Source organism: Dermacentor albipictus, chromosome 5, assembly GCF_038994185.2.
Source record: "Dermacentor albipictus isolate Rhodes 1998 colony chromosome 5, USDA_Dalb.pri_finalv2, whole genome shotgun sequence".
Taxonomy (NCBI): Eukaryota; Metazoa; Arthropoda; class Arachnida; order Ixodida; family Ixodidae; genus Dermacentor; species Dermacentor albipictus.
In genome coordinates this window covers 165,356,248-165,383,725 of record NC_091825.1, presented here as the reverse complement: position 1 = coordinate 165,383,725, position 27,478 = coordinate 165,356,248, and the positions used below count along the sequence as shown (strand labels likewise).

The 27,478-nt window shown below is 45.3% G+C and overlaps 1 protein-coding gene across 2 annotated transcripts in view; it reads left to right on the top strand.

The window, feature by feature from the left end:
* LOC135917578 (visual pigment-like receptor peropsin) overlaps positions 1-25,303 on the top strand; it is a 633,033-nt gene extending 607,730 nt beyond the window's left edge. For both annotated transcript variants that reach the window (XM_065451130.1, XM_065451131.1), the window contains one exon: positions 19,815-25,303. In XM_065451130.1, the coding sequence (XP_065307202.1) occupies positions 19,815-20,081 (267 nt within the window). In that variant the 3' untranslated portion in view covers positions 20,082-25,303. The remainder of the gene's footprint in view (positions 1-19,814) is intronic.
* The last annotated feature ends 2,175 nt before the right edge of the window (positions 25,304-27,478 follow it).

The following is a 27,478-nucleotide window of genomic DNA, read 5'->3' as shown; positions in this document are numbered from 1 at the left end:
CTCGTAAAGAAAAACCGATGTGCCACTACGATGTGCCACACTACTAGACGATTTCGTGTTTTTCAGCACTTTCGCGCTGATACCATCCACGCCAAATGAAGACGCGAGTTTTAATAAGTCAATTAGTTTTGCAATGCCGTTCGGACAAAATGTGATGCCGGGCATCACGGTGTACTCGAGATAAGGAAAGGAAGGTAAGTTGTCGGTAGGTTCGGCGGTAAACATGGACGAAAAAAGTGGTTAAGCTGTTCGGCGGCCTCAGGATCCGAAATACGATGGTTTTGTTCGCCGCACAATGCTAATAGTTGGGCGTTATTAGGATTAATGGTATTCCAGAATATTTCGGGGTTATGTTGTAACATAGCGGGTATGTCTGTTAAAAAGTAATGTTTTTCTGTGTTTGCGAGTCTTTCGAATTCTTTTTCTAAGGCATAGTATCTGTTACACGCGCCTGCTTCATCGGAGCGTTTTCCGAACAAAAAAATCATTTTCTTTTTATTGTTCAGCCGCTTCAGTGTGACCTTGAACCATGGGGATGACTTCTTTTCGGTTACGATAATGTTGGGCACATGCTTAGCTCACAAGTCTAGTATTTTGTTTTTAAAGAGTGACCAGTTAGTCTCGACTGAACGCTTTGAAAAGTCAGAAGAAAAGCAGTAAATTCTTCGAGCTCAAAGTTTATTGCAGTATAACTACCCTTATACAATGTTATTGTTTTAGTTATCTATGTGGGATGTGAACGTTGACAGGAGTAGGATGCATGGATTACTGAATGGTCACTGAGCCCTGGCAAAAAAAGTCATATTTGATACCCTGTCGGGCTCAGAGGCAAGAAAAATTTCTAGGATATTAGAAGAATTATCGCTGTAGCGCGTAGGCTCATTGATGAGTTGCATTAGTCGAAGGTTAGGTATAAATAATAAAATCACCCTCAGTATTGCTTTTGGAGTCTACACATGCTAAATTGGTCCAGGATATTGCCGGAAAATTAAAGTCGCCGCACAGCCGTATCGGAAGATGTCGATAAGATTCGGTTAGAGAGCGAAGAGTCTCATGGTATTCGAGTACAAAAAGAGGATCAGTGCCAGGAGGGCGATAACAAACACAATTTATCGTGGGGGGATACGAAGCATTACAGAGAACGAATAAAATTTCCAAGGACGAGGGTGTCTTAATTTCGGTAAACTGAAGATTTTTATGACTACCTATAATACGCCACTGCCACGTTGGTTAGTGTGGCCACGTTGGAAAATATTGAAATCCGGAAAAGAGAAGGGAAGCGCAGTAGAGGGCGGCAGAAGACTAGCTGGTGGAATGAAATTAGCAAATTTGCTGGTGCTATTTGGAATCGATTGGCGCCGGACAGGGGTAATTGGAGATCGCAGCGAGAGGTCTTCGTCCTATAGCGGATATGAAATAGGCTGATGATGATGATCTCAGAGTCCGGAAATCCGGAAAAGAGAAGGGAAGCGCAGTAGAGGGCGGCAGAAGACTAGCTGGTGGAATGAAATTAGCAAATTTGCTGGTGCTATTTGGAATCGATTGGCGCCGGACAGGGGTAATTGGAGATCGCAGCGAGAGGTCTTCGTCCTATAGCGGATATGAAATAGGCTGATGATGATGATCTCAGAGTCAGTTATAGCAGGGTTAAGCCATGTTTCAATGATTGCAAACTAATCTAATTTGTTGTAATAAGTATGTTTTGCAGATCACCTGCCTTGGGAAGAATGCTTCTTATGTTCTCATATAGAAACGAAACCGATTTTCTTCTCGGATTACTACTGGGGCCTATGTACTTGAAGTGCGAGGAACAACCTTTTAGCGTTGTGGTAGTAAGTATACACTCTTAAAACGGTTGCACCCTTTGGGGTGTATATTTGTCCCACAACGATAACCGTCATCCGGCTTGCTTGCGTTTCCTTTCCCGAAAACTCGGTGCTTGCAACTTTCCGGTCGAGAATGATGCGTCACGCTGATAACGCGCATGCCGTTCGTGACTGGGAAGTACCGGGCTCGCAGCGTCAAAGGAAGGAAACGCGGGCAAGACAGATGACGATTATTGTTGTGGGACAAGATAAACCCCAAAGGGTGTAAGTTTGTCATTTCGAAGTTTAAAAGATTGCTGTTCTGCCTTTGCGAAAGCAGTAAGGTGCTTTCTTGCTTTAAGTGTGTTGGGTGAGTAGACTTCCGCGATTCGATACTGGGTGCCCTTAAGCCTGTGTCAAAACGTTCTCTTTAGTCTTAAAATGTCCAACCTAATAATGATTGTTGGGTTTTCATTTGTTTTATATTTCCCCAACTGATGGGCTATTTCGATACTCATAGGCTCAATTGCTGTGCTTAGCTCTATACTGCAGAGTTGCAGCACTCAGGCTTCAGATTCGGACTACATTTCACGTTCTTTATCCGAAAAACCAAAGAATACTAGGTTTGAATGGCGTGCTCGGTCTCCTGAGTCATCCAGTTTCACCCTGATTGTCGCTATATCTTTCATGTTTTGGTCACAAAACACTTGGATATCATCGATTTGTTCTTTTATACCACTATCGATTTGCAATCGTTCTCTATTTCGGCAAGCCGGTTGTTAATCTTTCTGATAGCACTGTCATTCTGGGATAGCTTGAGCTGCATGGATTTAAGTTCTTCCAGCATGGAAGTTTGACTAGATTTGATTGGATTTCAGGGCCATAATGAAGTCAAAGGATGCTTGTGTCTTGTTGGAATGGGTAGTGGGACCTGGGTTTAATTCTATGTCACCTGATAACGCTGACATCTGTTTGATGATATGCACACAAGCAATCGCAAATATAAAACAACACTGTGGGCTTGGCAACACCAGAAGCGCCGCGTAACGAGTGCGACATGAGTATAGTGTATTTTGATTATTTATCTGAAAGATGAAAAGCCGTTGCAGGTAAGTGTCTATGGACATAGCAGCAGTGTTTCCAAGCCCATTGAAGGCTGCGCTGGGTCTCGACGTATATACGTATTCCGGTGGCAAGGAGGATGTAATCCGGAGATCTGAAATGGTTGGGCTCACGCGAGGTGGTAGTGATAGCGGGTGCATTGGCTCATGCACTGGGCATTGGGGCGGCGAAGTTGAGGGCACCTGTGCTCGTCGGTGCACCATATGAAGGTGCAGGTCCGATCCGTGTTAAGCGCGCGACCATTCTAGGAGCAACGCTGGCTCCGAGGAGTGAGCTGGGGACACGTCGTCGCACTGTAGGGCGCGGACCCGCAGCGGTGCCTGCGCTGGTCGGCGCCCCAGTTGAAGGAGTAGGTCTGAAGAGAGGTTCAGACCTTAGGCAGGAGTGGGTCACAATTGTTTTCATACCTACAACAGATGTACAGTAAACACATATGAAGAGATACAGCAATAAATGTTAAGAATTGGAAGATTGGAACAAGAGGCTTAATTAGTGAGAACACTGTAGGGGAAAGTTACAAAAAAACTTCTCTCTCTCTCTCTCTTTATATATATATATATATATATATATATATATATATATATATATATATATATATATATATATATATATATATATATAAACACACAGAGACGCCACAAAATCGACATCAAGGCTCGTGTAGTACATCAGAGTTATGTGTTCTGAAATCAAGAGCATGTATACAAGATGATACTGGGCTCCTTCGATTTGCCACTTCTGGCTACCCGCGGACTGCCAGAGCCAGCCAGAGCGTCTTCGTTTTTCTCGGATTGCACCGCCCACCGCGCGAGGCATTTCCGCCGGGCGTTCGTTTTGCTCGGGCTGGACGGTTCTGGCTACCTGCGGGCTGCCAGAACCTGCTAGAACGATTTTGGTCTGGCTGCTCTCTGGAAGTTCTCTGGCTAGCAGACGACTAAAGGAGGCGATGGGCGCTCGCCGCCATCTTTGCGGGGACTTCACGGATTGCAACGCGGGCGCTTGAGGACTTAAATTTACCTCGCTGAGCCAACTGTCTACGGTCATCTTCGGATTTCCTTACTTCTAGCGTTATGTATTTAGGTGCTAACGCTCCGTTCCGCATCGCGAAGCGGTGTGATACGAGCCGCGGTGAACCGTTTGAAGCTTTTGTGTGTGTGTGCATGTGTGTGTGTCCCCTGATTGCTTCTTCGCGGCGGTGAACAGCACGCCGTGGTCTCATGCGTGCATGTTATCTGCATCTTGTTCCACGCAAGTTGTAGACGCTCATTCACACATTGCGGTACATTTTGGGTTCATCTTTCTCTGGCGGCGTTCCTTTTCACATATCTCGCGCACGTATATATCTAGCTCCTTTCTCTGCAGTTAGCGAAGGCTTTGCAGCTAGCTCGTGTTCGCTCCGTCTCTCCGTCGTATGCTTAGGTGGCTGCTCGAAACCGATATGTGTTCGACCTGCAGGCCATTGATCTAAGAATACACTGATTGCACTCGGTACATTTAAACACACGCACATTGGCTTATTGCTCTCATGATTGCCACAAATGTTGTTTTTCGTGTGAAACGTTTCGCTGGTCACAGGCAACGTGCATTTTCACGCGCCAGCCGCGTCCCCAGCTCCTTAAGTGAAAAGCACCAGCAGCCACAACAAACTTTCTGAAATCGAAGCCCAAGCAGGTCGGCGCGAAATTTTATGCGTGTGAGACGTAATCGATAACCTGCTTTTTTCATGTCTTGTGATGACACAATGCCAAATCATCAATGTCGCCGGTAGTCGACGTGATCGCTGCGAACAGGGATCCTCCAGCTATCGCTTTCGAGTATACAATCACGATTTCGCGTCTTGTCATCCGCCGCGTCGGTGGCCATCTGTTGCGCTCGGCAATGCGAGGTTGGCCGAGTACGCGTCCTGCGCCGAGTCGCGCGAAATCGCGCGAAAGTGATCGTATCCCTGAATTCAACTATATATTTTCAAGCTGGCAACGCATAATTGGGCCGACTACGCCGAGCGCGCGCCGGCCTTGCCGCGCGCGGCCATGCTGATAGCATGTTTACATTTGGCCAGCTGTCCCGGCGTTCGATTTTGCTAACTTCGGGAAGGTTCGGGCTGTTTTGGGATCCCAGCCCACGTGACTTCCTATCAGGACCGGAACTAGCTGGCTCCCAGCGGGCTGCCAGAACTCCGAAAATCGAAGAGGCTCACTGTCGGGTATTCGACTGCAGCTGCTGTAATTGAATTCCAATTGGTTATACTTGGGAAAAGGAACATCGGAACAAGTTGGTGTTACATGAAAGCTCAGTTACTTTTTAGTCATATGATATGAAGCCAAGAAATACTGGCACCGAGGACAACGTAGGGTAAATTACTTGTGCTTAATAAATGAAATAACGAAAAAATGAAATAAAAAATAATGAAACATGAGATTAAAAATATGAAAAAAAATCAAGAAATAAATGTAGAACACGATAAATGCATATAACGAATGTATAACACGAATGAACCCGGATGTATAAAAACAAATGTATGTGCGTACCTTTCATCACGATGACCACCGATTAAAACAACAAATGTGTTCGTACATTTGTTCAAAATCATGTGTCACCTCTGTGTCATGTGCTACACAGCTTCGCTGGTCATCCGCCTTCACAGAATGGAACGGCTCATGACTTTTCTTTTGTTTTTGTATAACTTCTTTTCTAAGCTGTGAATTAGGTGCACGTGCGCACAAAAGGTCTGCGCAAGCTCCAGCTTTTTTTTTTCTCTCTTTTTGTCTGTATACGTGACTGATATGTGAACAAGGTAGGGATATCCACAGCGAGCTGTTGTATAGGATTCGGTGCAGATCATTTCCGTTGTATATGTGGCACTTTATGACATGTAGCATTGTCCGGAAATTTGAGTTGCATCTGGCGCACGCTGCATTTCATTTGTAATAGTATATACGCTATTGCCTTTGATTAGCAGTAGCTTATAATAGCGGCGTCGCTGTAAGTAGCATTGTTTTTTGCGTTCTTAGACACCGTTCCAGAGCAAAGTATACATATGCCCTTGAGTAGGCCAGGAAACAAAGGCAATAAACTTGTCGCAACTCGATCCCCAATGATTTTCATAATTTTCACTCATTAACATTCTTGGGGTAAATGTATTTGCGAAGTAATATTGTAAAAAAAATGGCACTGTGGCCGTATCATTTAAATGTCATCTAAAAGAGAAATATTATGTGTGGACAAGAAATCGTAACTAAATGGCGCTTTCTGTGTTCAAACTGCACTTTCTAGTAACACTTAGAAATATTGAAGCTTACTATTATGGCCTGAAGAGTACGCTTTTATTTCTTTTTTCCCTGTGCTTGCATTTCAAGAAAGGAATAGAATAAATAACATATTCCAGAGCTATCGCAAACATAATATTTTTCTCTCGCCCCAGTTTCACGTTTCTATGTGATCGTCTTCAACGGCAATGACACCAATGTGAAAACGCTTTTTCAAATAACGGCGTAAATAGCAAAGACAAGAAACTTGAATACGGGAAACAATTCTTTCCTGTATATTGCGTAAGTTTCATTCTCAGGTTTTTTTCTAATATGCACAGGAGACGATCGATATTGTTATATGCTGGTTTGAAAATTGGGTGGGCTGTGTGAGGGAGGCAGCCGCAGTATGGTATGCGAAACGTCTTGTGCGTGCTGCAGACCGTGTATGGACGCTGTGATGTAGACGTGGAACTTAAGCAAATGCACAAGTTAGACTTTTTCAGGGACTATAAGCCTGCTTGTCTAGCTCACGTTACAGTTAGAGGGCCTATTACGCTGTAATTTTGCAATCGTGCTCTCTCTCCATTTGCGCTGGGCACTAGGTTAATTAAATGACCCCCCCCCCCCCTACTGGTGGCACAAGGCGTATCGTATCAGAAACTGGAGAAAATAAGAACACAGACGACACACACGTTTAGCGCCAAGTGTGTGTCGTCTGTGTTCTTCTTGTGTCCTGTTTCTGATGCGCTACGCCTTGTGCCTCCACAATGATATACCAAGAAGTCCAACGTGCAACCTTAGTCAACTACTGCTCGCGTCCGAGACTCCTCTGCGCCGCTCAAGCCAGCTGCACATGTAGACGGTTAGGGTTCCTACGCTTGCCTCAGTCTCCTGTGCTTGCGCTCCCTGTGGAAACGGACACGTTCCACCATGGTCAAAGAAATTAGAAATCCATTCGGCTTGCTCCTAGAGTCCCTTCCCGCTATTACTGGACCGTACGTGTCCACCGCAAAACGGCCATAGCCGAGAAAGAGCGACATTTCGGCAACGAATTGCCCACTGGTAGGCCTTATAACACATGGAGAGCACTGCTTTGAATTTGATGGATTACACCTACTATGGGTGCGCGAGCTCTCAAATGCGATCGCTTGCACTCGGATCGACAAACCTACTGCCAAGTTCTTCGTCTCTGAACGCCGAGCGAGCTAGAGGCTAAATTTAGCCTTCTGTTGCGTCATGCCGGGTGCGACAACGGCACCACCTGTGCACGTGACACATGCATGATCGAGTAATGGCTTTCCTCTACACAACGATACCGAAGTAAGGCGCGTTTTTAGTACAGTTGCAGCAATAATTTACAAGCGATAATGTTATAACATGTTTTCGCTACATGCAGTTTTAGCTAGAGACGTCCACTGACTGATTTTAAAGATGTTTCACGTCAGTAACGTTCTTCTATATTTTAGAAGGATTAATTCAGCATTCAATTTAACGTTGTAAAACTGACCCAAGTTATTTGTTTTTCGCGTTCTTTGTCTTCTGTTTATTGTGTCTGGTTACGTTTCACAATGTGCGGTGATGAATAGAACGGGTTCCAAGCGCCTGAGACACGACGTGCCTAATCGTCATGCTCTTCAACATGAAAAGACTTGTGCGTCGGGTGTGTGCGACGGGATTATGCGCCAGTGCAAATACTACTCTCCTCTGTCCTTTGTCCACCACCTCTACACAAGGGAGTGGTTTCTCTCTAAATTTCTGTGTGAGTTGACCTGACGTGGCCTAGGTTTACCCCCTCTACGCCAGGGAGTTCCTCCGCATTCCTCTTTGTGGGCTGACCTGGGTGCTGATAAGGCCCTCTACCTGAGTGCAAGAAAGAATAAGGTTGCCTGGATGGTGCAGGGTATGAGAAGGCCAGCGAGAGACCACGTAGAGATCTTCTCTGCTCTTGCGAGCAGGAGCACGAACGCTGAACGTTTTTGTACTTTTTGCCTTGGAGCGCACCTCTCCCCCGTAAGGATTTATTAAACTCGTGTTATTTGTTTTTACATCATCTCGTTTTCTCTCCGGACCCTCACCGGCAGTTAATCTGGTTCGAGCTCCAAGCTGACGCTGTTGAAGGTCGCCGAAACGCCGTCCCCGTTCCAAGTGGTGGCAGCCTTAAGTTTCAAACATGTTAGGTGATTACTTACGTTCAGGCCATCAAGAGACGACCTTCAAATCGACCGCAAAGAAGGGTACATTTTTGTGAAAATCCTGTGTTACTACTTCTTTTTCCGGTATAAAAGGCAAGAAAGAATGAATGCTCTTGCTAAAGAGACTGCGTCGCAAGCCTAAATTGTTCTAAACGAGCTGGTCTAAACGATGTCAAGCAAATAAGCATATTCTGCTGTTCCTTTTCACCTACCATGTCGGGTGTCTATGTAAACAAACGCTAAAAATATTATCACTGAAGAATGTTGTCACAGTACATACATAAAACCGCTAAAAGGAAACAGAGTCGAACGTTAGGCTAATTTGCCATTGAATGGCCGTTCAGGATGGCACGAAAATATCGAAGGGGCCAATTAGTCACTATGTGTTAAAGGTACTTCTGTTTTGCAGCGTGGCGGTGCTGGTTGTTGTGATGATGATTTTTCTACAGGCAGGATTAGCCTGGAAGACCTGTTCGGAAATTGCTCCCGCTGAGCGTCTAGTTCCTCGTCAAATATGTCATCATGATTCAATCAACCCTACCTCTCGCAGAAATGGGATTTGCATCGGCGGCACCTCCTTACGCTCTATCCGCGATGCTTTCCAAAAGAAATAACTGCCCTAGACTTTCGTGAGGACGCCCTTTTCTTCGCATGTTGTAAAGAAGCCTGTTCCTTTTACGTCAGAGGCACTTGCAGGACCTCATGAAACGTTCTATATCGCCTGTTCCATTTCACTCAGGGCACGATGGAGAAACAGCACCGCTCACTTCGAGCATTCATGTAGGAGTGTAGATTGTGTTCCTACTCTATATATGAGCATGGCTTCCATGCGGCTAAGTTCCTTTACAACACAAGGCTGACAGGGATGATGGGTTCGTCTCTAAGGCGAACGAAAGAGGCACCGAATTGCCTTTGAAGAGAAATGGTGATTCTCCAGAGTTCTGACTGCTGGCTGTCTCGAAAGTGAGGGCATCGGCTCCTTCGTTGCGAGTGACGCGAACATGCGGAGGTATCTACTATAACGTAAATTCTTTGCGTGTGTGTGTGTGTGTGTGTGTGTGTGTGTGTGTGTGTGTGTGTGTGTGTGTGTGTGTGTGTGTGTGTGTGTGTGTGTGTGTGTGTGTGTGTGTGTGTGTGTTTGTGTGTGTGTGTGCGTGCGGGCGGGCGGGCGGGCGGGCGGGCGGGCGGGCGGGCGGGCGGGCGCGATATATTTGAGTGAAGCCAGTGACTGACAACAGAACTTCTTTCGATGCGCCCCACGAGATAGTTCTGAATTGCTGACTTGGGGTACGAGAATATGACGGCTTCCTCTGCGCGTCTGTTTTTCAGTAGGCGAAAAGATGCAGCAATGGCAGCAGTCTCTGCAATAGGCAAGAGCCTAAGTAATGGAAGCGGCCAGACCAGTACGCGTCCAGAGACGGGATCAAATATGCAACGGCAGAGCTCAGAATCCACGCTGATCAATCCGCAAATCATATTGACCGCAAAAAAGACGGGGACATAGGAAGAAAACACATAAACAGCACAGGCGGTGCTGTTTATGTGTATTCTTCCTATGTCCCCGTCTTTTTTGCGGTCAATATGATTTGCAGTAAATACCAACTAGGCCAAACTGAAGTTCTTCTGACGCTGATCAATCCGTCCGTGCAGACGTGAAGGTGGTTGGGATGACTTGCGTGTATGTGCTCGAGCCCTAAATAGCGACCCTCAACAGAAAGTGTCGACCACCTGGACTGCAACCCATGAATATTAAGGTCGCAAATGATGCCCTCAAGTATCCAAGACGGATCCCTTTGTTGCCTTCGTTTCAGACTCTTGAGAAGGACTCCTAGAGTATGTAGCGCAGCATCGAAGAGGACTCAGTATCTAGTGCTGAGTGTTCTGAGAAGGGCTTTTTGAGATAAAGGCCCACCCAGCCGGAAAAGCAGAGTAAACAGTGCTTAAATGCCAGGAATTGAAGTTATAGAGATTGGGCCTCGTATATAACTTTCTTGTTGGAGGCTACTTGTGGAACGCCCAAAGACAAGCGGAGATTTTCCCTATTCACATTCTCTAGCTGTTTGTATTAGGTCCAGGGTGGGTGCGTCAGTGGAAGCTGCTAAAGGATCCGGCTGGTCAATTAAGCGCTTTGTAGTTTAAACACCGAGCTTGGGCAGTTGCCTCAGCGCACGCCAGCAATTCTATGGAGTGCGTGAAGCCGATGCAGTGATGTGTCCGATCTATAGTGCACAGCGTGTCGCTAAAAGGGTTTGCTGTCCAGAATGACGCCCAGGAAGTGAACACTGGAAGTACGTCGGTTTGAATGACCTCCCAAGTTCAGGGGCAGACGTTTAGCTTTTAGTTTTATCCCAGGCAAGAGTTGAAAGACGGCGTCTCTGCTGCCGTTGACAAAATGCAGACAAATTACTCTGGATAGCAAAAATAATATTATTTGTGGGAAATACGTGCCACACGCTTGCCACTGTATCCTGGAACCCAAATACAGATATGGTCCCGCAGATATTGACCGTCGATAAGATTAGTTCAATAGCCGCGCTACGCTGTGGATTCAAATCCGTCGTATCATTTAGAACATGTCCGAAGAATTAAATAACTCTGTTCCTTGGGCGCACGCAAGTGCAATTGTCAGGAGATACAGAAATATGCTGCTTATAGATTACTACAATGACGTGGGAAAAATTGCTAATGTGTGAGCTAAGTGAAAATACTGACAGCTGCACCACTGTCAGCAGTTAAACGTCGTCACCACGGACACCTACCAGTCTCGTTTCATTTGCCTTGATGTGAGCTTCCCACTGCCTCGCACACACCCGGCGACTGCGTGGCGCGCCACGGCAAGGGATTTTCAGTCATGAACGGAACGCGAGTGGGATCGGTGCCTGTTCTACGCTCTTAATCTCTTTCCACGAAAATTCTTCTAAGTGGAACATTTTTGTAAATATGTTTGACAAACTTAGTGGAACTTATGTGGAACACCCGTGTACTTAGATTTAGGTGCACGTTAAAGAACCCCAGGTGGTCGAAATTTCCGGAGTCCTCTATTACGGCGTGCCTTATAATCAGAGGGTGGTTTTGGCACGTAAAACCCCATAATATAATCTAATCTGAAACTTATGTGGAACGAGATTAAGAGAGTAACAAAGACAGATAATCGAAGAAATGTCTCTCGCGAACCGTCTGGAAGGCAATGACAGCGTGACGAAAATATTGACAAAAAATAATAATGCAGTTGAAAAAGACAACAAAAGTTTCTGTCGTGACTACAGAAATTTCTATTGTACGACAGAACTCCCTGACGTTTCTGTAGTTGCGAACGACATTTCTTACGTTACAATAGAAATTCTGATGTCGCGAGAGAAACATTCTGTTGCAACGACCAAGAGTTTTGAAGTCACAACAGAAACATTCTGTCGCGACAACAGGAGTTCTGAAGTCGCAATAACAACTTTCTACCGCGACCGCGATTCAGGCGTCGCAGCAGGATTTCTGACGCAACGACACACTTTCTCTCGTGGCGTTAAAAATGTGCCACTTTCTGTCGCAACGACATAAGTTCGGATGCCGCGAAAGAAGCATTTTCCGTCGCGATGCTTTAAAATTGTATGTCACTTTCACATCGATGGTGTACAATGTACTTTCTTTTCGCTTGCGCGCTATTCAATGGTGCATTCTCTGAAACCGGCAGTGCTGATCGCACCGACACATGAATTAAAGTCGACGTGGCCAATTGTCAGAATTGTGCCATGACGACGAGGCACCAGCAACGCCCTACCGGTCTCTTCAAAACTGGCCGCTGATCGAAAGCATAGCATCTGCGGAAATGGCTGCGTATCCACTTTGTTTTATTTGGTAAGATATGGCACACAGCCCTGTGAACACAGGCCTGGCATATGCCGTTACGCTGACATATTAGTTAATTTACCAGAAATATTGTGCAAGCTTTTGCGAAGTGCAAAAGAAGTTTTGGGTTATTCCACAAAGTTGCGTGAAACGCTGTCTTGCTTGAGCGTCAGTATTCTGGCACAGCGCTGCCGTGAGAAACAGGTATGCCGTCTAAATGAACACTGATCCACGAATTTTTATGTAGCTATTTTGCACTGAACACACGAATTATACGCGCGCTCAAGCGTTTAACGAGCGAGAGACAGCTGTCGAAATTAACAGCAACACTCCTAGCAGTGTCGCAGGTTACCGTTGTCTATTTCTGAATTTCTTATTTAGTATGGATATCGTAAAGCAAAACTCAATCGTAAAAAGCAGTCGTAAAGCATAAAAATGTCAACATAGACGCAGACATTTTTACTGTTGACATGGCCAAAATAGGTCTGGTGAGTAACATTCGACGTGGTGCAGTATGAAAAAAGTGACCGTTCCTAACGCCGTCTTCTTCTTTCTCCGCTTCAATGGATTTATCGGCCCCTGGCTGAGGTGCTGCTTAGGCCTCAGCCAGCAGCAATGACTACCGTGTTTTGCTACCTCGTCTTCCGAACGGTAAGCTGGTTGTGGACTCAGTTTCCCTACATGATGACTTAAGTGGTCGGCCGTACAGAGCCTAAGACTTCAGAGACGACCTTCGGAACGTTATTGACCTGAACGAAATAAGTTCCATCGGTCAATTTCAGATGTCGCACGTGTGGATGGTGACGTGCAAATCAGGGATGACAAAATCGAAGCTATTTACATGCGGGGAATTATCAGTGAAAGGTAGACGCTGCGTAGTTATTGATCCTGAGCCCAGAGAAGTTAAAATGTAGCTTTTGTGGCTTCCTGAGCGTTTGGAAGATTACATTCGAGATGCGCTCTAGGCTTACGGGAAAGTGAAGTCTATATCAGCAGAAAGCTGGAAAGTATCGGAGATGCAACAAATCCGTACCCTGAATCGTGATGTGGTGTTGATTCTTGCCGATGGAGTCAGCGTGGGGGACGTTCCACATCTACTACCTGTTTGTGGAGTGCAGAGCCTTGTATTGATTCCAGGCCGGTCCCCACTTTGTCTGCGCTGTAACGGGGTGGGCCACACTCGTCGAAACTGCAGAACCTCTCGTTGTGATGCCTGCCGGCGCTTTGACCACTCAGCTGAAGAATTTGTCGTAACATACGCCGATAAGTTACGACACCGAACAAGGCCTCCGGATGAGAGCTTACAAGCTCACATAATGGATATTACGAAGGTTCTCGGGGTGACTGGAGACGTTCCCTCTTCCGCGGAGACTAGCTGTGTCAGTAAGGCCTCTGTACATGTTAAAGACAATGGCATCGCAGAACTGCCAGTGAAAAAAGAAAGTGGCGAACAGAAAGATGATCAATCCAAGCAACAACGCAAACAAGCACCTGCTAGCACGCAGCCAGTTGCTGCCAAGCAAGCGAATGAAGCAGCCGCTGATGACTCATCTGCTAGACCGAAGCATCTAAACACGTGCGCTATGCTGGCAGAAGACAACCGAAGTAGCGCGGATACGTCAATTCCGAAGCGCTGTGTGACTACCAGATCGGAATCAACCACGGACAGCGAGACGACCAGTATATACATGAAAAGCACGTCGCCGCAAAACATTGAAACATTCAGGAAACTGCCTACGATCACGGTCCAGAAGGCTGGGGGGTGGGGTTCGGAGGTAGCCTCACCATTGCCTTCTAGGACCGATCACATAGATCATTAAGTTCAAATAGTGGTTAGTCATCGTGGTCCTGTCCCAGCAACTTCTCTTCGCAACTTTGAACGTACGAGGTCTTAGGTCTTTGCAGAAAGAGTCACAGCTTGGCCGGCTTTTGTCTAGGAAGCGCCTAGACTTAGTCACCGTGCAGAAGAATAAGATTGAGAGCGATGACGAGACAGAAAGGGCTTTGAGACATTTTCTATTTGAGTATAATGTCTGCATTTCACAGGCTCTTGGTTTATCCGCGGGCTGTTTCCTCTTTCTGAAAAAGAGCCTACCTTGTTCAGCATTGTCTGCAGGATGTATTGTCTACAGGAAGTATTCAGAGACCTGGGTTGGGAAGAATTGGGGATAAGAGTAAATAGAGAACACCTTAGTAACTTGCGATTCGCTGAGGATATTGCCTTGCTTAGTAACACAGGCGACCAATTGCAATGCATGCTCACTGACCTGGACAGGTAAAGTTGAAGGGTGGGTCTAAAAATTAATCTGCAGAAAACTTAAGTAATGTTTAACAGTCTCGGAAGAGAACAGCAGTTTACCATATGTAGCGAGGTACTGGAAGTGGTAAGGACATACATCTACTTAGGGCAGGTAGTGACCTCGGATCCGGATCATGAGACTGAAATAATCAGAAGAATAAAAATGGGCTGGGGTGCGTTTGGCAGGCATTCTCAGATCATGAACAGCAGATTGCCATTATCACTCAAGAAAAAAGCGTATAACAGCTGTGTCTTACCCGTACTCACCTACGGGGCAGAAACCTGTAGGCTTACGAAAAGGATTCTACTTAAATTAAGGACGACGCAACGAGCTATCGAAAGAGAATGATGGGTGTAACGTTAAGGGGGGATAAGAAGAGAGCAGATTGGGTGAGGGAACAAACGCGAGTTAATGACACCTTAGTTGAAATCAAGAAAAAGAAATGGGCGTGGGCAGAGCATGTAATGAGGAGGGAAGATAACCGGTGGTCATAAGAGGTTACGGAATGGGTTCCAAGAGAAGGCCAGCGTAGCAGGGGGTGGCAGAAAGTTAGGTGGATGGATGAGATTGAGAAGTTTGCAGAGACAACATGGTCACAATTAGCACATGACCGGGGTAGTTGGAGACGTATGGGAGAGGCTTATAGCCTGCAGTGGGCGTAGCCAGGTGGATGATGATGATGATGATAAAGATTATGCTGATGATGAGGATGGTGGTTGTTCAGCATTTATTTACCATGTAGACACTGAAGGTCGATATAAATGTTGTGATTTTGTGTTGCAGGGTGTGCCATGGCGAATAGTCAATGTCTATGCATTTAATGACGCTGCAAAACGAATTATATTATTTGATACTGTGTCTAGTCAATTGGACTGTGATCGTTGCATTGTGTTAATGGGATATTTCGATTGTGTATGTGATCCTAGCAATCGAAGCGGCATTAACACTCTGCGGGGCAGGCATGGTGAAGTTTTGTCTAACGTAATAGAAAATGCAGGGCTCATTGATACAGGACTGTCGGTACAGGGAGCTCGCTCTTATACACAAATTCAATGTCGCTCTTACGCCTGTCTTGATCGGATTTATGTTTCTTCATAACTCCTCTCCCGAGGACTGTCTTGTATTACTATCCCAGTCTCGTTCTCTGGCCATTGTATGGTTATGGCAAAGATTAGTGACAAATCTGTAACTAATTTCCGATCACAGTGGGCACTCTGGAAGCTTAACTCTGAGCTCGTAAATTATCAGAAATTCAATTGTCGCGTGCGCATGGCCCTAACAGCTTCTCTCTCTACTGACTTGCCACTATTTGCAGCTTGGGGACCCTTTAAACAAGAGGTTCATACGTGGCTATAGAAATTGGGTCGCTGAAAGCATTCTATAGAAAGAATGAACAAAAAATACTTCTTAGGAGCCTATACAACCTTTATCAGATAGAATGCGAAATGCCAGGCACTGACATTGTTGACACAGAACATCTTAAATTTTAGTTACAGAAGCATTATGCGCTGCGTCACAGAGGTGCGCGAATTCGATATCGAAATAGGCGTTGCTCTGGAGTCTGAGCAGCTTTACTTGCAGTCTACACTTTGAGCAGTCTAGCTTTACTTGACGAGCGACGTCACGCTATTTCCAATGTAACTCCGGAAATATACTCCGAAGGTAGCCTTCAAACAAATACGAGTGACATAATTTCTCAGTTCTAAACCTACTACACTGTGTTCTTTAGCGCCCCTCCCGACGATCAGAGCGCAAAAGTTTTAGAGTTTTGTATCTCTTGTAAAACCATTACAGGATGATGACTCTGCATTCATCAGTGGTAGCCTTATGATCCATGAAATTGAGCTAGCTATTGATCAGCTGCCTCTGTCGAAAACACCTGGCCCTGATTGACTTTCACATAAATTTTACAAAGCTTTCAAATCAATTATCAGTCCCATATTATTGGACATTTTCATTACAAGTTTTGAGCTAGATGCCCTTCCTCAATCTTTTTCCGAAACCCACACAGTTTTATTTCCCAAAAGTTCAGATAAGGAGAAACTGCGTTCTGTTGAAAGCTACCGACCAGTCACATTGTCAAACGTGGGTTATAAAATTTTTGCAAATGTTTTATCGAACAGATTGCAATTTCCAATGTCAATTCTCATTGGTTCCCACCAGACGTGTGGAATTCAAACCAACATACATATCGCCCATACACTACTTCAATAGTGTTACAGTTCCACTAAGCAGTTTGCAATGTTCCAGGTAGACCTTGCTAATGCTTCTGATCGTGTCAGTCACTCTTGTTTATTTCCTCTTCTGGAGCATGCCAATGTTGGCTCCCTTGTGCTTAAAGGCGTTAAGCTTTGCTATACCTGTTGTACTACTCGTTCAGTTATTAATGGCCAACTCTCTGAACCCCTTTCCATTTGCCCTTCAGCAAAAGAAGGATGCCCGATGTCCCCACTACTATTCGCCCTTTACCTGGAACCGTTATGCTTAAGCGTAATTCAGACGAGTTACATTCATGGCTTTAATATGCTGGGTAATGCAGTAAAAGTCTTAGCTTATGCAGATGATCTAGCGTTTTTCTGCTCGGATAAGGCCAGTGTTGAAAAGGTAGTATCAACAATAGAGGAATTTCGCAGCGTATCAGGAGCACGAATGAACTCCTCGAAAAGTTTAGGTTGATGATTTGGCTCATGGTGCTATACACCAGAACAGTTTCTAGGCGTTAAGTGGACTGATGTCTCGCCAAAGTATCTTGGCGTGCCGCTAGACGCATATAAATTAAACACACTATTGGAAAAAACGGGTTTCGGCCCTGCAAAGTTACGCCCAGACATTCGTTCCACAATGACTTTCTATTTTGGGGAAAGCCAAAGCCAGCAATAAGTTCTTGGGAACAAAAATTTACTACGTATTGCAAGTTATTCATTGTACCAGGCTATACATCCAATGCTTTCACCGAATCTTTGCAATCTTCGTAGGTCTTCAACGTTTGAGCCCGAGGCGAGACTGTTTTTAGGCCGTTAGTGAAGGTGGGCTGGGCTTAGTACATATTTATGTGCGTCAAGTAGTGTCTCGTTTCTTCTTTTTTCGTGATACCTCGCATCCTAAAATTTGGTCATTCATGCAAGTCGCACTTGTTAATGCGTTACCTGATTTAATCGTTTCCTACAATTTCTCTCCGCGTTTATGCTTGTGGGGGTACATGCAAGAAGTTTACTTGGTGGTTCGTTTCCTGACAGTTCGGTTTTCCACTGAATACCTGTACTCTGTGTCGCCTAAAACGTTATACAAAAATTTATTGTCCATGCTATTTCCGCCTCCATTTTACAGATCACTATACATTCAATGGCCAGGTCACAATGTACTAAAGCGAGTTCGTAAAATGTATATATACCGTTGCTGCAAAACATTCTTTTATAAACTTCATAGTGAAACCATACCGGTGAAAAGATGGCTACAGAAAAAGGGTACCTTTTTCTCTTCTGTTAACTGTCGCCTTTGTGACGTGCCAGAGATAATTGAACATTGTTTTATTAGCTGCACCGACGCCATCCTATTTTGGGATGTCCTCCAACGGACTTTGAAAAAAGACTGCGATTAACGCTCATACTGTGCGATATCTGATGCCGACCTCTTATAACAGTGCACTTTTCGATATGTTTTTTCTCGTGGGAATGCACAGATTGTGGAAAACGCGAATGGCAGACCGAAACGCGGAAACGGTGGTACCTACTAGGGTACATTTTATCCAAATGACACTACACTTAAAACATTCTTATTATGGATTCGATACACAACTAGACTGGTACCCCATTTTGGTGACGTGCCTATTCTTACCACCCTTCTAAAGTGAAACCAACGTTTCTACTCACAGTATGAACGCAGCCTTTTCTGTGCGTGACTTTCATTGTGCCTTCCATTCTCTGACTATGCAGAACTGTTGAATTTCGGGTGGAATGCTAGTGTAAGAGATACCATGATATAAAGAAAAAAATTCGGCGTTGTGCAGTGGTGAGATACTGGGTTCTGGATCGTTATGTCGCAAGTTCGAATCCCGGGCAGAAAACTTTTTTATTTATTCCACTAACAAATATGCACAGCCCTAAGATGTCTCTGACAATATTTAATTAAACAATAATAAAGACCTACAGAACATCCGACTACAGGACGTCGGACAACTGAACGTCATAAAATACAGCAGACTGAAATTTCCTGTTGCGTTTTTTAACTGGGAAGTATTGTGATTTTTGTTCCATTGCTACAATTCAAGAATAAACGTAAGATAATGGATTCGACATTATTTTAAATGGCCTGGCATACTTTAACGTGTGTAGGCAATTACACTTTCACGCATGCTGAGGTAGGAATGGCAAATAGTGGCTCCGGCATAAAACTGAATTCGCAACTTCGTGCTCAGTCAGAATTCACCGCAGCCACACGGATATATTCTATCTACTACATAGTCGCTAGAGCATAGCCATCTCTTCGCTGTCCAAATGCATGCAAATAATAGGCACCTTGAGCCACTTGGTCTTGTGCGTAATCCCGCTCTCGAAGCCAATGTACGCCATCAGTTTTTATTTCGTGCTTCGCCCTGCACGCAAGCAGTGTCCTTATTATACTGTTGACTTCCGGTCTGTTTCTTTGTTTGTATTTTTGCAATGCGCTTTGAAACATTTCAGTGAAAACGATGATGCAAGAATGTCTTAGAATGTAGAAATGCTAAGGGTGTATACGGTAAACAGTAGCATCAGTAAGTAATATTCGTCTTCGCATCCCCTGACAAGCAGCACAAAAACTAAGCCGAATGCAAACGGAAGCAAACGTCATGTTTTATAGCGAAGCTGTGTACCTCTACCGTCCAAGGAAATTTTCGTGTCGTTCGCGTGGTATGCAAAAACTCCCAATACGTGGGCCGATCCCGAAGATAGTGCAATTGCGGGCCGACCCGCCGTGGAGGTGCAGTTCGCCATTAAGGGGTCCACATACAGAGCTTCACTGGTCATCCTTTTTCACAGAGTGGAAGGGCACTGAGTTTTTTTTTTTCTAGTAATAGAATACTATACTGCAAGTGCAGGCGAGTTAATCATCACAGGTGTAAACGCCAACAAGGAAAGACGCATACTTAATACAAAACATTACGCAACTGCAGAAATGAGCACTAGGCGCCTTTGAAAGGCAATATGAGACGCTGTCAGTTCCCATAAAAGGCCTAAAAAATTGGGGACGCGTGGGTCTTGGTGTGCAAGCAAGACTCTACATAAACGCTTGCCTAGCTTATGTTCGTGCTGCCGTTTTGTCTGTGTGCAGATGGTGGTGCTCATTGTGGCAACGTTCTTCGCGGCGTGGACACCATACGCTGTGCTCTGCTTGTGGGCCGTGTTTGGCAAGGCTTCTGCGGTGCCGCATCTGGTGGCTGTTGTGCCGCCACTGTTCTGCAAGACGGCCAGCGCCATCAACCCGTTCATCTACTTCTTCAGCAACCCTCGCATCCGGACCGACATCTACGCGCTGCTCACCTGCCGATGCAAGACTCTCGGCAGGCGAAGCTGCTCCATTGAAGAGGACTACTGCTAACTGCCACCTAACGACGCTGTTTCTGATGCCGCTCCTCCAGCCACGCTATAGTGCATCTCGTCACATCACAGTTCTTTTTTGGATAACCATGTTCAGAGGCAGGCAGCAAATACGAGGCTTAAGCACTAGCGTATGGCGAAGCGGAGGCAGCGAGCATTTACCACATTTTTAGAACAAGGGTGCATCATTTGGGCATCATTGGCCAACTTATATTATGGAAGTGTCGGAGCGCCCCAATAGACAACTGAAACTCACATTTCTTGGAACAAAACATTACAGGGTCTTTACGGTTGTTTCCTGTATCCCAGAATGTAGTCACATATGTACAATTTTTTATTCAAAACTGTCGGAAGGTCTTGAAACTTGCTTGGGTGAATAGATTAGTTGTCTTTTTTATTGCCTATCTTTATTCGATCAAACTTCTGGAGAAAGTGTCTGAGCCCTTTTCGCTGTGCGTCCGCTTTGTCAGAAGATGACTTTGGCTTTTCATTTTATTTCTTTTTATCGCTGTGGGCTGTTATCTATTTTACTCTGGATTTTGACGGGAGTCACATGAGGCATAATTTTCCATTCCAGCAGCTTGCCTCAAGAATATTGCAGCATTGTTTCAGTAAACATATGGAAATAAACTGATCATTCATTAAAAATCAGGATTAAAAAAAGTGAGAGAGAACTAACGTTTGGACAATATTGAGATAGTTATAATGGTCCGTACTTTACAGATAACTAGTGCTTCAGGTAATAAATCGTATCGATTCATTTTACCGATGCACGTTGTGGAGCGCAGCGTTTACTTTAATCCCTTTTTTGTTTCGCAGTTTACGCAGAGCGACCGCGCAAAGTGGTTAAAACGTCCGATGGGTTATAAGTTAATTCTGATCGCCCGCTACGGTGTGTACCATTGCTGTGACATTGTCATAGCGGTAGTAGCTTCGGGGTTTTTTGAAGCCCTTGTCCTAACGAAAAATAAGACGAACGTTCCCGATAAGCTGGCGCATGAGCGCTCGCAAACCGAAAGATGCACACATGTTAAAAAAAGCATTATGCATCCGTCCAGACAGTATTCCTGCTTCGTGTCTCTATGAGGAGAAAAGCCGACATTTACATTTGAGGCGTTGGTTAGTTTTGCGCAACAACTTTAGTAACAGGACTTAAGTGGTCCTTCTTTGCCTCTAGTGAATCGGTGGTGTTGGTGACTTCGCATGCGGCAGCAATGACTAAGAGCAGAGCGTAAGTTGGCGCTTCGTTTATCGGTCAGTATGACGACGGATACATTAGACGCTGTGATGATACTGCAGTATAGTTTTAGTGCCAGGTCAATAACTACACAATGTACGCGATCACTGTTTTCTGCTTCACGGTCAAACGTTATGAATACATGGTAGCGCTTCCGTATTTACGGCAGTTGATCCGTCATCAAAACCAGTAGCACGTTCATTTCGTGGCTGCAGTAGTCGCCATAAGTGCCGCACCATGGTTCTAATGAAAATCGTCAGTGGTAGGCGCGCTCGAACGACACATAGGAGTGCAACTTGAGAGGCACTCCTATGGCCCTCTATTCAGTTAAAACTTCAATGCGACATATTCGCGTTATCGACTTCTCACCAAAATTCAGCTCCTTCAATTACAGCCTGCGCAGTACAATCGTTGAAAGTTAGAGTCCAGTCCTATAGTTTCTTGCGTTAGATCTAACTTTCTCAGGCAACTTGTTGAACAGATGTGTACTGCATATGGCACTGCTTTTAAAATGTGCCAAAGGGGAGCTGCCTATACCCTCCACTTACACAAGCTGTCGCCATTTTCCCTACGCTCTCGTTATGCGTTTCCGTTGTCCTTACGGGTGCTGGGAGCACGCGCAGCGACGCCCCTGTGCGAACCAAATGAACCAGCAAGAACGCGTGAAAGTCATATGGCAGCTGCAAGTTCTTTCCATTTATTGAGCAGAGCACCTTAACTTTCTCCAGTTTTATTGGTCATCATTCTGACGTCGGCGCTTTTGATAAAGCTGCGCTAGTAAGCGTAGACGTCAGATCAGTCGCAAATATCAGGGCGTACTATGACTTATACTTGAGCCGACGAGCTGAAACTGCTGAAGCGAACATTTCGCTTGCTTCTTACTACTTTCGGTCCCATAGAAAATAAATTCGAAGCGTTACGCACACTTACCATGAATGAATTTTGGCTGCTGTTTTTGAGGTCATGTGTTCGCCTATTCCACGCGTTTGACGATGTGCAAGATATCTGAAAAAAAAATGTCGTGACTAACGTGCGCTATACAAAACAGTAGTCTGAGTAAGTGACGCTTGGGCCAGTCTGTATGATTGCTGTTATAGCTCCGAGGTTGCATTGGAGCGCAAAATATTTCCAGACATTGCTATTATAGTGACTGTTGCCACTGACGGCTGAGGACTCGCTTCAACGTGAACTAAGCGTCGAAAGCAGAGCGCATACAAATCTGCCAGCAATCGGTGCACTTTAACCACATCGCAGATTGCTTTCAAGATATGGGCGCCCGCGAAGCGTACGCAGCAGCCGTCGGCAGGGGCAGACTAAGTCGCAGTTTGATATTGGCTGACCTCGAAGGTCAGACCTACAGAACCAGGCGTTTTCTGGGTTTGTAGCTGGAATAGTAGAGACTCTAAAAAAATAAGCTGTTTATTTAATCTGCACACTAGGCATCCGCGTGGCTCTTCCACTAGCCGGTGTTTTCTACTCGCATGGCTATGACCTAATTTTTTTAGCGAAAAACAACGGGTTAGCAGACGCAATACAATGGCGACGCAGCAAGGTGTATTACCGTAGAGTTACCAAAAGGCATTCGCGAAATCTGTACGTTATTATCAAAGATGCGCGTATGGATAACAACGCTAAATCCAGAATTGGAATTGTTGCGCCGTCTTCTGCGTCCTTATTTATGTGTCTACTGTGTCCTTTGTTCAGCGCTGAAAAAAAAATCGCGGCATGCACTATCTAGCTCAAGCCAAGACTCTATTGTTTCTATTTTCAACCCCGTTCTCTTAGGTCGCGTCACACTAACTGAGCGAGCGTAGTTCTAACTAGCGCTAGCTCTGCTGTTCTTTCTTTTTTGAATGTGATTCGCATTCTTTGAGAGCTTTACCCATTTCCCGGTTGGTCCGTCAGTATCTAACTTATTTCACCCAGTTAGCCAAGTTGCCTACTAGTTTGCACCACTAGATATGTATTGGCTGCTGCCTTGTCTAGAAGGCAACGTGTGCCACCCGGCAATGTGACGGAACAAACAATTTGCTGCAGGCTGCTGCCTGGCCCAGTAGGCAATTTGCGTCACTGGCTATGTACCACTGGCTGTGTGCCCGAACAGACAACTTCGGTACGGCGTATGTGATATCGGTAGGTTCCTACTCTTGGCCAGTACCTCATAATGGAGGTGTCAAGGTGTCACAAGGGGTACGGAGCCTTAAATACCTGTATATTAAAGCGACAGCGCCCCATCCGCGATGCTTTCGCGTCAAGTGCGGCCGCTTGGTGGGTAGCCATTGCAACAAAGTTGCAGCGAGAATACAAGGGACAGTGGGAGTTGCCACGGTGTTTGAGCAGGGGTGCAGTGATTACAAAATTTACCGTGTCGTCGTATCTTCGGCATTGCAGTTGGCAGCGAGGATGCCACTTCGTGTATATGCGGGTTCACCTGAGGTTCGGTAATTTACAGATGGCATGGGGATACAATAATCGCCATAATGATCATCATAACATTTAAAACATATCCCCATCCCCAATACCACACCCGTCCTAATAGAGATTGCTAATCGCATTATCGCAGTCAAACATCTCCAAAGGATAGATGTGCCGCCTATTTTTTTTTTCTTTGGTAACATTATTTCCACGAACAGTAGGGTTCATAATTTTTTCTCTATTTTTATGATTGGCCTCACTTTCCGTCTGCTAAGCAGACCCGCACCTGTTTGGGGGAAACTGTAGCTCAGGTGTGAAATGGGGTGCGATTCCTAGTACATCTTGGTGCCCTTCAAACCATATCTTAAAACACTTTCCCTCGCACTATTTTTTATTGTAAATTACACTCATTTCATTGTAAATGACAGCACTTTCATATAAACAGAGGTTATATAAAGAGAGGTTACAGCTATTTTCTATGACTACAAATCCAACACACCAAGAGCACTTTATATGGTGCACACCAAACCGTTTTTCGATAGTGATATGTGAAATCGTATCCGTCGGTTCTGTAATGCCCAGGCACTGGAAACGGCATACAACAATGTGTAATAAAGTACAGTTAAAGCTCGATCTAATGAAACCCGATTTTACGAAGTTCCCGATCTAACTAGGAGATTTCCATTCCCCGGCAAGTGCCCATAAGGTTCAATGTTGTCATCAGCCCGAATTAACAAAACCAGCTTGCATGACATCCGATTTCACGAAGTTTTTCCAGAAATAAATTACTGAAAAAGCTGTGATTTCTTTCGAATTTTGACAAAGACGGGTTTTCTTCGAGCGTGCAATATAATGCTATCGTATTAAAAGATCTAGGCACCCTATTCATGGCCCTCGCTTGATTTTGACGAGGCTGAACGCCGCACTCATGCCCGGAACAACGGACTCGGCAGTCGCTAGCGTTCTTATCTACCAGATCGCGCTAGGGGTGGCAGTATTTGCCCTCCCCCCCCTCGCGGAGTTTCTGCACGCGCGCAGGCGTGGGTTAACTGCGAATACAATAACACGGTAGCTTTTGGGTGTCGCTACGTTAAGATTTTAGATTTCGGAAGACTAAAAAAAATTCTTACTCTATTTTCCGAACTTCCCGATTTACCGAAATAATTCGAGCGTGGTCATCACTTCGTTAAAGCGAGTTTCAACTGTAATGGGGACATGTTCGCATATGTGACGTTTTCTGTCATTCCAGTGTGTTGTTACTATGGCCTGTTGTAATAAGGGCACGTTACCATGACTATATAAAGCCAATCGTTATATCGTGAAGTATATATTTACATATATTTTACATAGATTACTCGCGGCCTAAACATCAGTGGGATCTGTTTGCCACAGTGTCCATTTTCTCCTTCTGTAGTCCATTTCTTGTGACGAGTACATGCATTTATACATGTTGTGTACATGCCTTTGTCGTTCCGTGTTCTTTATGTGGTGGTCTTTGTACAAAAAGAAATGTACATGCCAACGGGCATTATTCTGGGGCGATCTATACACAATAAAATTGTATTTCTTGAGTTCTTGTATTTTTCGCGCAATCTAGCGTTAGAACACCCAAGCAAGCTCAAACCGAATAGAATCTTCTACAAGTAAAATTATCGCCGGTCTTGTGTATTTCAACGTTGTGCTTACCTTTGTGTTTGTGAGTCAAAGCCTGGGCCCATATCCACAAAATATTCTTACGTTAGAATTGTTCGTAAGAGAAAATACCAGCCAATCTCGGTGCTGACATATTAATAATGAAAGCAGCCGGCCAGTAGTAAGGAGCACTTACGAACGTAAAGCTTTCTAAACTCGGCTACTGATTCATGTTTCTGTTCGTGAGTTCTCGTGGGGCTATCAGCAGAGTGTGTGGCAGTAGTTCAAGTGTTTTAGAGGCGAAGCTAGCAATGAATCCTTGTTGCTTAAACTATATAGAGCAAAAAAAAAAACAAAACAGAACGAATGTGTTTGCCCTTAAAGGAATTACGTTTATTGCTGCAAGCACTGCTACACCATGGTGACCTCCAAAAGTTGTCTTCAGAAGCCTTTCAATGTGCACGAAAAAATAAAAGTATATCGATAGAAGCACCCTCATCAGACCACCTATAGCGTGGGGTCAAGTTTATGCAGTCGGCAATTGAAGGCACTTGAACTCCAGAAATCTGGTGACTTTTTTGCGTGCAAGTAGGAGAAGGCGATGGATGATTGGCCTGCTTTGTAACTCCGGAATAGCAAAATTCACTTGTGGCTGTTGCAGGCAACACAGGGGAGGTGAAGGCTTTGCCGCCGGTGTATAAGATGACGGCATGCACTCTTGATGAGCGCTAACCACACTTGAAAAGGTCGCTTAAGATCTGTCGGCTGGGCGGGAGGTTAAGTTCTGGTTGGGGATCCTTGAGAGATGGCCAATGTGCGCTCTGAGAGAGTCGACAGCTACGCGTGTCTGGATCATGTGGTCTCCCGCGATGGCAATCTTTGCTGCTGTTGAGGTGCATGGAGGCAGCCCTAAACACGTGCGTAGGGCTTGACCTTGTATGCTCTCCAAAGCGCGAATGTTCGTCTTGCATGTATTTGACAAAACTGGTAGGCTGTAACGTAGGAGTCCGAGAAACAGTACCCTGTACAGCTGCAACACATTATGGACTGGTGTACCCCAGTTTTTCCAGCGGAGAAATTTGAAGACCTGAGCAATGGCAACTAACTTCTTCTGATATATTCAGTGAGGGCTCCACGGGAGGTTGCTGATGACACCCAGAAAGCGGTGCGTCTTAACATACAAAGCAGCTTGACCGTTGATTGAAACAGAATATAATTACATTTGTTTGCGCGTAAAGCCAACCAATGCGCACTTTTCAGTAGACACACTGAGCCTTTGTTCTCAGAGATAAGACGCCGTCATGGCTGTCACCCGCTGAAGTCTGGCTCATACCTGAGGGCGAGTACAAATTTGTGCCTGGGCGAGCAATAGACCCAGGCACAAATGTCGTCGGCGTATATTGAGACATGAACTGTCTGAGGTAAGTAATCCGCTAGTCCTACGAGGACGACGTGGAACAAGGCTAAACACTCCACCCTGCGGCAAACCACGGCAGATGTAAGACATAGGGAACGAAAGGACGACAAAGACAAGCGCGAAGAAGCACAGCGCTTGTCTTCGTCGTTCTTTTGGTCCCTCCATTTATGCGCGTGCTGTAAGTGATGTTCAGAATCTTACCGAATGACGTCATTGCTCGGAGAAAACAATTCCCCTTTCACGTCTGCATGCGTGGCGTGCCACGGAAGTATTGGATCCCACCTTTCTTGACGGCGCCGAGGTCACGTGCTTTAGCGCCAAGTGAGATAGAACAGCTGTGTGACTTCTCGCGTCCAGTGTGGAGCACTCTGCGCACCATCACGTTGGAGTGCTTTCTCCGTCTGTGGACGACGCAGTTTGTGGACAAATAAAGCTGCATTGTTGCGCGGCATGGAATCCCAGTCAAAATATGCAGTGACAACGACCCCATTTCGAGTCTCACGAGTTTGCTACTTTTGCATCCAGGTACGACTTCAAGTACGTGACATCTACTCCTTGCTTTCAACAGTTCAATGAACTAGCGGAGAAAGGCGTCCAGATAGCAAACGGATCATGAAAAAAATACAGAAGAAAAGCACGACGACTTCTCACTGGGCCTACTCAGCTACCGATCTACACCGCCGGAAGACGGTCATTC